The 14,480-nt window shown below is 36.8% G+C and overlaps 1 protein-coding gene across 3 annotated transcripts; it reads right to left on the minus strand.

The window, feature by feature from the left end:
- Positions 1 to 874: 874 nt before the first annotated feature.
- Positions 875 to 13,541, minus strand: LOC149559763 (N(6)-adenosine-methyltransferase MT-A70-like). 3 transcript variants are annotated; one of them, XM_089824275.1, is made up of 8 exons: positions 13,383 to 13,541; positions 7,007 to 8,317; positions 6,752 to 6,850; positions 6,571 to 6,654; positions 6,125 to 6,468; positions 5,720 to 5,936; positions 1,710 to 1,789; positions 875 to 1,545 (listed from the first exon to the last, which is right to left on the minus strand). In XM_089824275.1, exons 2-8 carry the CDS (start codon positions 8,309 to 8,311, stop codon positions 1,281 to 1,283), a joined length of 2,394 nt encoding a protein of 797 aa, XP_089680401.1. In that variant the 5' UTR covers positions 8,312 to 8,317; positions 13,383 to 13,541; the 3' UTR covers positions 875 to 1,280. The 3 variants fall into 3 exon arrangements, with proteins under 3 accessions (XP_089680401.1, XP_089680402.1, XP_089680403.1); XM_089824276.1 differs by lacking the exon at positions 13,383 to 13,541 and adding an exon at positions 12,948 to 13,111; XM_089824277.1 differs by lacking the exon at positions 13,383 to 13,541 and adding an exon at positions 9,939 to 12,449.
- Between the last annotated feature and the right edge of the window lie 939 nt (positions 13,542 to 14,480).

Raw genomic sequence — 14,480 nt, forward strand, 5'->3', positions numbered from 1 at the left:
TGGACCAAGGGAAGTGTTAAGCAATCACATATGTAAGGTGAAGAGACATTCTAATAACTAAAGCATTAAAGTAACTTAGTAATAATTTTGTTGGCTATTATATGTTCGATTTAGTAATAGTAAAAAATAAAAAAAAGAATAAAAGATATATATTTGAATATTACATGTATAATGTTAAATCATCATTTTATCAAAATTATTTAACATATAAATTTTTAAAAATGTGTATAAATTTTAAAATGATGGATTAAAATAATGTTGTTACACTTGTTGGGTGGATATTTTGCAACCGACAATTTGTTCAAATTTAGTTGCAAAATAGGATGATCAGCCACAATGCATGAAACAAAGTCTCTCATACCTTGAAGGGAAAGCACCCCGTTCTCACTGTTGCATTAAATGCATACATTATACTAAATCTAACCCTATAATTGTTCAAAATGCCACTTGCAACGGAAGAAAATGGTTCAGATTTCCTTGCATAATTCTCCACCACTTTTCCCTCTTTTTGTGAGAGCATCCTCAATGGGTCCACCATCTAGGAAATGGATAGAGAATGTGCGATGAAGTGGAAGGATGGAGAAAAGAACCAGAAAACTGAAAAAAAAGAGAAAAAAGGGAAGATGGCACAGTTAAGTGTTGTGCAAATGTTACTTAATATGCATTTTAAACTGAAAATAAAACATGAACATCTTCAATCTTACTATTTCATTGTCTCTATGATTCAATAAAATGTCAATTGTATATCTCTAGTGACATAACCATAACCATTGCACCTCCTTTTTAGTGCCCAAGTATATTTAATGTTTTATTATTTCAAAAGTATATTCATTTTCTGTACCCCCTAATAAACAATGTTTATCAACCATCACCATTTATTTAAAACAGTACAAAATCCAAATTTTAATTTATCTTGATGTGCATATCATATGATGTAGGTTTCACGACCTTTTTGGACCTACTGCGTTGATTCACAGATATTTACGTCTGTCAACAGTTTATTTGAAGAAGTTAATGATATTAATATAACAGATACAATTTCCAGTCACCATTATTTCTAAATTGTAAGTAGTCATTCGCTAGCCACCACGGCAAACCTTTCCTCAGTGTGGCATTAGGTTCTAGATCTGTGGAAAGGAACCACAATTGTAGTGTTCCATGTGCCCCTCGCCACTAGAAGAGAAGTACCCCGAAGCATTCTCAATTCACGAATATGAAGTGGAGATATCATGTTTCTTCCTGAAGATAATTCTTGTCAATCCTAGGGTAGTTAAATATTTTCAAGTTGTCATTTCAATATCTTTAGCTACAAGTTTTTCCTCGGATGCATAATTTTCCACACTTGCCATAGGCATGTCTTCTGGTGCAACCTTTGCATCAGTAAACCGGTTCTTTGTTTGGGCACTTGCCTCTCCATCAGAGACAGCAGCCCTCGGAGGAGATAGAGGTTGCACGTCCACATCAGGATATGCGGCTTTAAATCTTGCTCTCAATCCTTCATCAACTAACCTCACACCATTCAATTGATTACCAAGGGACATCCACCTAATCCCCACAGATTTAATAATACAATTAGACGGGTTAAAATGGTTCAAACGTAATAAAAACAGAAACACGGAAAAAACAGTGATCCATAATTACCATTTACAAAACAAAAAAACGGCACTTCAAAATATAGTGATGTATGAAATCTTGGCAGAGTAACATACCCTGCATGAGTGTTATGCATCCGTGCAAACAGCTCAAGCTTTCGAGTACGAGGACTTATTCTTTCTAGCATTGGATACATCTGCCAAAAAAGACACCATTAGCAGAACCTTGAAGACTCTAAGTATAAGAATAAAATTTATTTTCATCAATAACATTAAACTTCTAGCTCTGTCAAATTATGTAACAGTTGTAAAGCTATTTCAGTGACCAGGACAAGAAATAACCAACTATATCTCATTTGCAACGGCAGTGATGATTGTTTCCTTGGTATATGAAGGCTTGAAGCAATCCATGAAGTATGTTGGCCCCATAATGAAGCATCGAACAAAAAAATGATAAAGATGTACGTAATATTGTGCGAAGGAAATTTCAACCTAAAAAGATCTCAAATACAATGGTTTTTGCAGTTTTGTGTGTCATCAGGTGTGCTAAGTCACAAAAGTGCTTAACTAAAATAGATGATATATCAACTAGGAGTAACAGCCAACCTTGTCAGCACCTAGGATTATAGTAAATATTAATAGTGGCTATGTTGTGTTTACTGCTATACCTGGTAAATTACATACATAAATACAGATGATAGTGTTTTCCAGATACACGAGCCAACTATATCCTAAAGTTATTTCTTTAATTGCTCATGACTTATTACAAAGAAGAAGATCTGAAATGTTTGGCCAAGGGTTACAATTTACCCAACAATACCATACCCCCTTCCTTGGCGGACACAACATTTTAAAGGACCCGATGGTTGCCAAGAGGAACATAACTGACACAACCACCTGAGAGTAACAACCAATGACAATTAATACACTGACAGATAACCAATATTTATCAAACACAACAATAGGCATTTGATGCTGACTACATGCTCCACCATGGATATTCAGAAAATAATAGAGGCTCAAGTGACCATAACCAATATTTATCAAACACAACAATAGGCATTTTATGTCGACTACATGCTTCACCATGGATATTCAAAAAACAATAGAGGCTCAAGTGACCATAACCAATATTTATCAAACACAACAATAGGTATCTATGCCGACTATATGCTCCCCCATGGATATTCAGAAAACAGTAGAGGCTCAAGTGACAACTAGATCATTACAGGCACACCATTATGTTCGAAGGAACATTCAACTCTTTCAATGTGAAATACCAAAGGTCAAATCTTAACGGAAATATGCTAAAATAAAAGCATCACTCGTGTATGGTAATTTGCATATATTTGTAACTGTCAGAGATTATAAATGTCAAACATCAATACATCCAAATAAATGGATACGTAATAAAAATCACAAAATATTATCACACTATAAGCTCCTTTTAGTCACTCTTAATCAAGGCCCAGTACAATCCTCACAAAAAGTGGGATGTAAAAAATTCAAGTTCACAATGCTAGTCAAAAGGAGATTCAGGTCACCCAGTGAAGTTTCCATTTGGGAAAGGTTCTGGTTACATCATGGAGAGACATGCAAAAGGTGTATACTAGTATACATCAAAGGATCTGACTTAACATTATCAAAACCCCCAATTGTTTTTCACATACATTAAAAAAGCCACTTAACTGAATTCTTTTTGTCAATGACTTGTCTCAAAATCTTTAAAGCAAAGGCTATGCAATATAGAACAACAAAATGAAACTTGTCATCTAATACAAAGCAGCAACAAGAAACAGAATTCAAGAAATGCCTATCATTTCATGTGTGTAGTGGACTGTGATTCCTAAACTGACAGAAATTGATGAAAAGAGATTGATCATTTGGATTGAAGGATAAAGATCTTGTTAAGTACGTTGTCATTGATGACAAACGTCAATAATCAAGGTCATATAAATCTCAGAGGATTATTCAAATTATTAAATTTTAAGATGAGTTGCCTAGTTGTCTGCTTGAGCTGCTTAGTTGTTTGATTGAGCTGCTTGGTTACTTAATTGTGCTTAAGCTGCCTGGCTGTCTGCTCGAGCTTCTTGCTTGTCTTCTTCAGCTGCTTAGTCAAAAATCATATGTAGATTTCATTTCAACACATATACTGCACCTTTTGGATGGAGTACTACTGGGATAGGTGACCTCCTGGGAAGTCTCAGTGCTTCACCTCTGTGAGCATCACCTAGATGGAACGAGGGCCAAGTGTTCCATTCATTCTCATGAGAGATGGGTTCTTGACACTTGTGAACCACGACACAAGAAACATGCATAGACAAATCTGACTCAAAAACTATACAGTTGAATCCTGATGGCAATATCATAACTATATCAAATGCCTAAACAAAAGCTTAAACACGGCTCATGAGACAATAATCAAAGATACAATCTTTGAAGGAAGGGGTCACTTTCTTTTCCCCACGTGCAGATAGAAGTAGGATGAAAATGTCAGACAGGAAGGGCATACAATCAGAATTTTCAATATAAAGTCAGCAATTGATAGTTTACACAATCAGCCATCCTTCAGTTCAGTGCATCAAATGAACAGCAGGTCGCAAGGAAAATAGAAAAGCAGGGAAGCATACCAGACTCCTGTCCAGCTAGCAACAGTAATAGATATGAAATTGCCAAATAAGAGAAGAGGGCTCTGCACAGTAAAGGTATCCAATAGCCAATAAAATCTTGAGTTATAAGCAGAGGACGTTGACAGAGGTATAGCCAACAAGGAAAAGTCAGAATTCTATAAAAGAATCAATCAGATAGAGAAAGGGAGACAATTAACTTCTGAACCACAGTTGAATTAAAAAGATGTCATTTGATACAAACACAAACACATATGCCTGTATAGCACTAAACTAATGTGTTTCTGATTTGTGTATATGCCATTTTATGTGGACTTCTGATTGTATATGTCTGGATATTACTAAAACATCCAGACAAATACGTCATACTATCTGATACAAATTTATTAATATGAAATATACAAGTATCTCCTGAAATATACAATTTATCATACTATATTACTAATTACAAACTGATTCTAGGACTATAATTATGTCATACAAAAAAAAAGGTCACCTTAACAAGGCCTCACAAATATATTCAAATGTTTCGTCAGTCTGCAAGAACTAGTCATGTGAGACTGTGTGACTTAGAACATGATGTTATTATTACCTCACAACATGGGTGGGTCCTGCAGTGGAATGTACCATGCTACATCATACAAAGGCACTAGGTAAGGCCTGCGGTGAAAAGGGCATAGGCTACATCATACAAAAGCACTAGATAAGGCCTGTGGTGGAATGAGCATGGGTTACATCATACAAGGGCACTATTTGTGAGGGATAGTCCGTATGGATGTTTAATGCTATAAGTGGGCTTCTTTCATATGCATCATATATTGCTACATAATCTCTGGACTAGGATTGTATGTGTCTTTTTATTTGTAAAGTTTAAGATGGATTACATCACATTGACAATATAATCAGTTTACATAAATATATGCACTTGTCCCTTATTTGGTGATTGCAGGACCTAACTCAGGATTTACCTGGTTAACAGGCAGTTTAGATGGTAAAGATATATCTCTGACCATCTTACAAATCTTATTTTAATAGAATTTGTAATTCTAGGAAAAAAATTAGGACAATTCCAAAAAGGGGGCATTACAGTCCAATAGTGAGAAAAGCCTCTAGACAAGCAAATTCAAAGTATACTTGAAAAAAAAAACTTTTGTAACGTGAATTTATTCATGCAATTCTTTCTGTTTCTACCATGGTACCATTGTAGTATTCACTTCTTGTAACAAAACAATGTAGAAGACTAATTTTAGAATAAATATATCATCTCTACATAAATTGAAGTTTGTGACATGCATATTAGAAGCTATTGCAGATGTGACAGAAGTATGATGTTTTCAATAATTTAATACACAGCTTTTGCTCCAAAATGATTTTATAAACATTTGTATTCTTGAATAATTAATTCTATAATGTTAAAAATAAAAATATATATGAATTTTACCTTTACTTTCCTATCAACCTACATCTTGAACCCCAGTAGGTGCAAGTATTAGTAATTACCTCATCTGGCTTTCGGCTTGTTTCGCGAACCTCTGAAACAATAACATCTGTGTCAATATTACGGTTCACTTCTGGATTTCCCTTGATACCAACAAGACAATGTTCTTTACTATGATTCAACCAGTGGCCAGTTCTTCCTGTTCTAATGATTCTCTGAAGTTGATTCGTCTTTACCCAAATGATCTCTTCAACCCGACGATAACCCCATAGCTCAAGACTAGATCATCAATATCAAAATAGAGGATCAAACCATTTAGACCTTTCAAACAAAGAAATGAACTGTGATAGCATACATGCTTCTAATTGTTCTCTTTTTCTTAAAATTTCAGGACCCAAAACAACCAATTCACATGAACTAGCATGCATGAACATATGGTTTTCAGTTAACAGAAGAAAGAGACATACCAATCTCGTCCAAGTTCCATTGCGCGTCCAGTGACCCAGAGGAAAATAAGACCATCAGTCTGCAAGCTAGGCACATTCAAATTTCTCATCTCATCATCAGCCATAGTACCATATGGTAACTCCATGTGAATATCCCATGGTGGATCCGCCATAATAACTCCAAACTGGCCCAGAATATCCATTCTGAAATTGCGTATATCACAGTTGATCCACTGTGGTTCCCCAAGTTCAACTTCTGAACAATATTCTGCACGTAATGGTTTTTGTGATTGAATACTAGTAATACCCATCATAATACCAGCATCTGGAGTTGGATCCAGCTCATAGTGCACATACTTGCATGTCTACAATTATGTAAAGAGGTGTCAAAGATCTAAATAGTCAAAATTATGTCACTGTATCTACAATAGAGATAATAATCAAATTAACAAAACAAAATCTCTTACTTTCATGTGTCGACAAGTGTCCAGAAATGAGCAATCGCCCAAACTAATATCAGTGTGTAAGGCAATAATCCGCCTGAAGTGAACCTATGGAAACAAGGCAAAATGCATACATTAGACAAGCCTCTCATGTGCACAAGTGATACAAGATTCCAATATATGGATAAGTGTACCTATAAACAACCTTCTCACATGCAATAATGGAGCATCTTTGTCTTCTACAGTCTTCCTTTGTTAAAGCCTTACAGTACTCCTTCAGCTGTGTGCCTCCTTTTGATTTGAACTGTAAAACAAAAGGCCCAGATGTACAAAGACAGTATGAAGTAATGAGCAAATGTATCAAACCAGAAAGAAAATCTTGAAAATGCAACAATACAATGTCAAGGTTTACATCTAGCTTCTCTTTTATTTACTGGTACAAGGAAAAAGAGAAGCTGACCTTCGCAGCAAGGGCAGTTTCTCTTGCAGTTGGACGATGAATAAGATCATAAAGTTCTTCCCCAGTTTTTGATTTTTGCATCTCCCTGAATGACTTCTTCTTAAGCAATGCTTCGATATCCTTCAAGTCATCTTCCTCTGTCCTCTGTTTTGATGAAGAGGGAGGGGCTAAACCAGGTGATTGTGCCATGTGTGGCTTCTGAATAGGAGGAAGACCACTAAATCCCATCCCTTGTACAGGCATTCCAGCAGGCCCAGGCAATCCCATCATACCCATCGGTCTAGGTCCACCTCTTGGCCCCATCATTGACATAGGATTGCCCCCTGGAAACATTGGCGGTCCTGCAACTGGCATGCCAGGAACACCTTGTGGGTGAGGTTCCCCGGATCCCGGCCACATATCTGGCCTTGGAATACCTGGACTCATACCAGGCTGTACTCTTCCTATATCCATTCCTCCAGAAGTTCCAGGTGCTGGAACAATACCCATGCTATTCGCAATATCAATACTTTTAGTATTTAGAAGCTGTGGTGCTTCAGGGAATTCTTTCGCCAGTCGGTTTTGGTCAACTCCCAATATCATTATCCTATTTCTACCACTAACTGCAAAATCTTCCAACTCTACTCCTATATTTTCATCTGCGAATGCTTTTAAAGCCTTTTCCACGGCTGCAATAGCCCCAAATTCTCCCCCCAGTTCAATCAGGGTATTTTTCTCAGCAGGAGTGCAATATCCATTTTCCAATTTCCTGAGGATTGCAGCAGAATCAAGGGGCACAAATGGTGTGCGCTCAAGTAAAATTGCAGCAACCATGACTTTAACAAAATTAAGAGCTCTAGGATGCAAAGCATTGCCCTCATTGCCTCCTTCTCTGAATGAATCTCCTCCCTTCTCACCATCAATTTTATCATCCAACCTAAGCAGACGAGATCTAATATCTGCTTCATCACTACCACTCACAAGATCCATTCTTGAGAAACCATTCCTGTCATCAGAATGAGAGGGACCTCCAACTGTAAATAAAGCTTTAGCACTAGATGAATCTCTTGAATGTGAGCCAGAACCTACATGATGGCGCTTACGTGGCCGCACCCTCTTATTTTGATCTTCTCCCTTAAAGGCAGAAATTACCTTTAGAGAAAGGTCCAAATTACTTGCAAGATTAGGTACAAGATTATCGAGTGCATAGACAAGCTCGTCTTGAACAGCACACCTATCCTCAATGCGCTCTATTAGCTTCTGGGCCCTCTCCTTCAAAAAGATCAATTCCTCATTTCCTTCAATTTGCATGTCTACTTTCGCCATCACAACCTGTTTGCAAATAAAATACTGACATATCAGACCAAGGCAAGCTTAATATAAATAAAATGACAAAAAGAGAAGGAATATAGCATAATTTAAATCAGACTAATGTAGATAGGACTGTCCACTTGTGGCCATAAATTTGACGAGACTGAATTGTGTACATGTTCCAAAAAATAACACAGTGGAAGTACCTAATGCATCTTCTAAAGAGATAGAAACTAAGATAGAACAAAAATAAGCAGTGGAGAATAGATCTAAAGATGCAATGCCTGAAAAGTCAAAGCCAAGTCATGGAATCACTTTCCAAGAATTCAAAGTTGAGATGAGGCCCACAATGAGCCTCACTTGAGAAGAAATCACAGTACATAAAATGTACAGGGTAGGACGTCATTTATATTGTTGAGCCACTTTAAAAAGTCAACTGTCAAGTACAAAATGATTCACGTCACAAAGAAGACTTTTAGTTAAAAACTCTTGCTCCTATTTAAGCAGGAACGGATTAGAGTTACTTGTTCTTAGGGTTGACATTTTTAATGAAGACATTCTCCGTAACCAATATAGAATGCTATGAAACAAGATAGAAAGGACCTGCAATATAAGAGATTCTAATTGTTTAAGGAAAAACTCCATTCCCCCTAAAATTTCAGCTTTAACGTCCCTGTTGGTAAACAGATTCATCTTCACACAAAACTTCTAAAATAACCCTTATTGCCCAACAATGAAGACACAAAAAGCTACCAACAGTTGGGTCGCTTTGCCATTGAATTGTGCAAGTGCCCTCTGAATTTTACAGGGTACAGCTCCCCGATTAGATATACAAAGAATGAGATTAAGAAATGCTTTTAACCTGAAAACGAAGGCTACCCTCACTATTCCTAGATAGGGGGCAAATAACTATAACATAAATGAAAAGGAACCCGCATATACGACAATGGAAACACACAGTCCCTCCACCCGCATATGCTTTCAGAAAGGTCAAGAAACGACTAAACGAACAAGAAATCTGCCCAATATACAGACACAGCAATACAAGATGACCCCATAATCCAATCTTGATTCAAATATAAACCACAGAAAAGGATTCTAAGTATGCAACCTTCGAATAAGATATGGAGCTTTTCATTCATCCAAAATTCATTTGAACAAGTTACACTGCTGAACATTCAAAATACTTGCAGAGAACCAAAAAAGACATCTAAATTAAAACTATCAGCTCCGATCACAATAAAAAACTGCTCATCCCCATACATTCTACATTTCCTCTCATATGCAGCACACAGTCTGCCTCTTTCCAAAAAAGAACCCCTTCCTCCTGCTTTCAGTTGGACATCTATCCTTTCGTTTCCCGATAATCACCTTCAGTTTGAATAACTGATTCTTTATTGTCTTTTCAAGATTTTCCCCTTTAGTGCTATAAGACTTCAATTTTAATAAACACTAAAGCCAACTTTTAGTAATAAAATGACAATTTGGACAGGCGGAATAACTAATTGACAAGTGTCTTTTGGAGAAAGAACACTATACATATTATTTGTAACATGTTTGCCTCCCAAATCCTTGTTTGAGTATTTCCAAAAGGGCACTTGTCAATAGAAAACAAATTTCTTGTTTATGCCATCGCCTCTACCTGAGAAACAATTGACAATGATCCATGTGTGCTCATATATGTTCTTTTCATCCTCAAAGGACGGTTGACTGCATCATGTACGGGAACCTGATGTATATGAAGTTAAATTCAACATCTTCAATTTCTTGGGCGCATGGACTCATCTGAATCAATGTGGCCTACTCACATCTGATGTTGATGGTTCAATAAGAATGAATTGGGATTCATCTTCGGTATTCAGTCCATCATTTTACTGATTGGAGAAAACCACAGTTGAGCATTCCATCAAACAGTTCACATGCACTCTTGGCACCTTCACGTGACAATGTTTGCTCATTTGGACTCAGAATGAATTCACAGAGTGCAGGGAATTAACCTTTAACCTATCAGGCATTCCGTCAAACAGTCCCTGCCCGGTCAATGAACACCCGATGATGATAATATGAGCCGTTGGTGTTTCATCCTCCATGCCAAGAGAATGTTGCTCTATTTGTAAAATTAGCCACCTATCGAGATAGTTTCCATCTGAAATTGTGAACATACTTCTTGCTTACCACCTGGAAACGAACTTTTCCCAATGATGCAGTGGCTATTGATGTTAAGATCAAGGCCATATCAAGAGACAATTTGATCCATAACTTGCACACGGGTCCTCGTGCAATGCTTGTGTATGCGGTGCTTGGCCTTAAGTCGAACACTTGGCATGCATTGTCCAGACTTCCACATTTCAATTTATCTGCACTTTACAATTCTGCAACAAGATCATTAAGCGTGTTTGGCTAGTACCACAGAGCGGTTTTTGTTGTTGCTCTATTTGCTCTTGAATCTACCAACCATTATGAAGTGCTCCTCCATTCATAACCTTGATGTGGGGATTCGAAATCAAAACCCAATGCAGATTATCTAATGGTATTGATTGCACCATTGTCTTGTATCAACTCCGCAAAGCAGATTTCTACCGATGACCTTATGGATCACTTAGCGGGCGTGGTATGTGCCTAATCCTTTTGAATCATGGGACTATGATTACTGATGGTAATGGAAAGATCACAAATCCCACATGTGAGATAAGGCAAGATAAATATGTTAATAAGGATCGGGTTACATCCATGATGTAATTGTATGATGTTAAGAACATTTGGATGACATCAGAGCTTTCAAGAATTGGTCTTCAAACGTTGTTCATCAGATTACATTCTAAGAGAATGAAAGGATCTTCATCTAGCCGTAGGGGCACGGGAATTTTACCATCACACATAACTGCTCCACATCATCCTATCTGTTCATCCCTATATGCTTCCATTTTGATTTTGTTGGGAATGACAGAGTTTGTCATCATTTGGGTGATTTCAAAAATCTTTGTGATGGTGTAAGCATCTGATTAGCACACTGACTCAAAGCCTTTGGAGATATTTGGAAATATTTATGAGGCCCAGTCTGTCATCTATCACTTATGAACCTTATAACTCCCCCTTGGAAGATAATAGAATCTCCATTGGTGAGACTAATTTGTGAGTTTTCTTTCATAAGACCAATCAAGAGGCAGAAAAATGAAACTGGTGAGTTTGACATTCTATGAGTTCATGGATTACTCTTTGAAATTGAAACTGCACTTTTTGAATTTCCTGAACGGTTGACTTGAACTTCTGAATCTGCATCTCTTCTGAAACCGATATTTCAAACCTGACAATGGTGGACATCTGCAGCTTGACTTTTGGATCTGCAAACTCGAACTTTGAACTTGAACTCAAAATCTGAACCTCGAACCATGTGAACCTGGGAACTGAACATTGGTGTGCACCTCTGAACATATGAACTTCAAGACCTTAATCAATGATGGAATCAATATAAACCTGAATCCTTGAAGCACTGAACTGCATTACAAACTTGACAAGGTGAACCTCTGAACTTCTGAATCATTAAAACTGAGCCTCCAGAATGGGTCCCGCATAGTTCTGAAGTCTTTTGCAACTTGGTTTGAAGCAGACCCACTGAACTTTTGAACCACTTGTAATTAGTTTAACAGGTACAAAGTGTTTCAAAAACAACACTTCGTACCATTTGAAACTATTTGCTTGATCTTGCACTTTGGCACATGAGTCCTTTGGTTCGCTGTTATGACAATTAATCTGAACATTGCCTTCATAAAACATGACTTCGCAAAGCACTTTTCAATATTGATCAGAGGAGAATTGTTAGGAAAACTGAAATTCCAAGCTCAAAATTGGGGTTCAACACCAGCTAACAGTCCCAAAGTTACAGATTAGCCACCTATACGTAGGATATTCAATTGATAAGTAGGAGACATTTTCCACAGCAAGTCAAATTATGATATTACTATCAGGATTCAACAGTGTAGTTTTATGAGTCAAACTCATTGGCCCATGTTTCATGAGTATTGCTAAGTGTTCCATTCATTCTCATGAGAGATGGGTACAGCAACATTACAACAAGGGTATTTGATGTTTGATTCATAACCTGCAATAAGTCTATGCAGTAGGAGTCCATTTCAATGCAGGGAAAGAGATGCTCCCAGTTTTCCTGTAAGATATAGCCCATCACACATATGACACACTAGACCAGGAAACAGAAGAATACATTATTTCCATTAATTTTATGAGAGGCAATTTTCTTTACTAAAGCTTTTTCACTGACACTAAAGAATGAAAGCTGGAACTTGGTGGCACCAAATTTACTATCCAGGGAGCTTTTTTGGTCTGAGAGGCAACAAAAGTTTTTATTCTGGGAGTGCAACCATTTAGGCCATAAGCAGATCGGAAAGTTCAAGTTCACCGCTAACCTTGGTTACGTGGCCAAAACTCAAGCTCACCCTGAGATTGTTCACAAGCCCAAAATTAAGGTTTACCTCTGAGATTACTCACGAGGCCAAAATTCAAGTTTACCATTGAGCTTTGTCAGCAGGCAAAAAAATGAAGAGTGCCAATGTTTGAAAAACGTCTAAGTAAATGAAAAAAATCATTGTCTTTGACAAGAGGTGTCTCCTCAGTAAAGCCCTAAAATCACCTTTACCTTTTTAGTTTCACAAGCAGTAGTCCTTAAAATCTCAGTTCCAGATATGTTTCTCAGCAGCAATATTCTCCATGGAAAATTATATAGGTCTGCACCTTCATTGCAATGCATTTGTTCAATCCCTACAGATTTTCTGTTTAGATTTACAGAAAAGGTAGCACATATCCTAAAAACACCACGTCAACTGTTGGAACTTACGCCATACATCTGGTTATGTCGAAGATTTTCTAGTTTGAGGTTTGACGATTTAGGGTTGGCAATTTTCCAAGATCAATAATAGTGTTCTTTGAAATTTATGATTAACAAGATTAAAATCTGGAAGATTTTGGAAAAAATCTTAATCTGAGAGAACATTCAAATAAGAGTTGCCTTTAGATGCGAAGCCATACTAAATTCACACATATCACAAAATAATAAATAAAATCCATAACGTACCTTCCGAAAACTTGCATTCTCTGAAAAATATATATAAAATTTTAGCTGCCAACAGTATCCTGAGGCGGCAGAATGGCTCCAACGAAAAAGTAGAGCTAAAATAGGAGTCTTGAGGTGAAGAGAAAAAGCGTCAAAATTATCACTTACCTGCCGACCTAGCTTTATATTTGAAATCATTTGCTTTGATCTTTGACACGAGGGATTTTTTTGACTTTTGATTATTGTTGATTTTTCCGTTTTACATTAAATTTGATCTTGAGAGGTGGCGTGGAATTTGACGGTCATATCATTTTTTATATTAAGATTTGATTGTTTTTTTTATTTTAGGAAAAAATTGATTGTCATATTTTTAATTTACTAGTACTTTATTTTATTTTATTTTTTGCTTCTTTTAATATATCAACTATATTAAATTAAATTAGTAATACATAAAAAAAAACTCTTTTAGCTACGTAATTTGATGGCCTCCAATTGTCGTCATGGAAGTTCCTTTGTGCCTCATGCTAACCACAACTACAATGGCTCCTACATAAACATATGGCCTTTCAACAAATGGTCATTGAAACCCCCAACCTGACAGCTAACACCTTAGAATCTGGTGCAACAACATAACAAGGGTCCTAGGTCTTTCTCAAACAAAATGAGAGTCTACCCTCCTTACCTCAATAATTCCCACCAGTAGAGGTAGACTGACCAGAGGCCTTATTGGGGTTTTGCTAATTAACAAAAGCAAAATCCTTTCAGCTTTAAGTTGATTGAACAAGAAGGAGAGTAAAACACTAAGCTTGACTAAGTAATAGTTTTACAAGATCAATGAAGAAATTGAATCAGAAGATTAAGAAACTTAAGAAACAATCGAGTAGAACAGTATCAGTCAAGTGACAGTAGTGACCGAGCGCAAAGAAGACTGAGAGAGACATAACAATAGAGATCGAGCTATGGAGAGATGATCGAGCTAAAGAACATAGTGATGACTGAGTGTTAGCAAGTTAACAGTTTGTGAAAGAATCAAGATTTGAGGCCGACATAGTTGAATTTACGAATCAATCAAAACACATAAATGATAAAGATTGATGAGTTAGGGTATTTAATGCATGA

Source organism: Cupressus sempervirens, chromosome 4 (assembly GCF_028749045.1).
Source record: "Cupressus sempervirens isolate cs-2001-9-10 chromosome 4, ASM2874904v1, whole genome shotgun sequence".
NCBI classification, from domain to species: Eukaryota; Viridiplantae; Streptophyta; class Pinopsida; order Cupressales; family Cupressaceae; genus Cupressus; species Cupressus sempervirens.

Bases quoted from the DNA above. Each gene is read 5' to 3' on its own strand.
- LOC149559763 (XM_089824276.1), bottom strand. From the start codon at position 13,058: ATGCATTGCAATGAAGGTGCAGACCTATATAATTTTCCATGGAGAATA. The intron at 8,318-12,947 runs GTAAAGGTGATT...ATTTGCAAACAG, and splicing joins CTGCTTGTGAAACTAAAAAG to GTTGTGATGGCGAAAGTAGA. The intron at 5,937-6,124 runs GTATGTCTCTTT...TTGATGATCTAG, and splicing joins ATGGAACTTGGACGAGATTG to TCTTGAGCTATGGGGTTATC.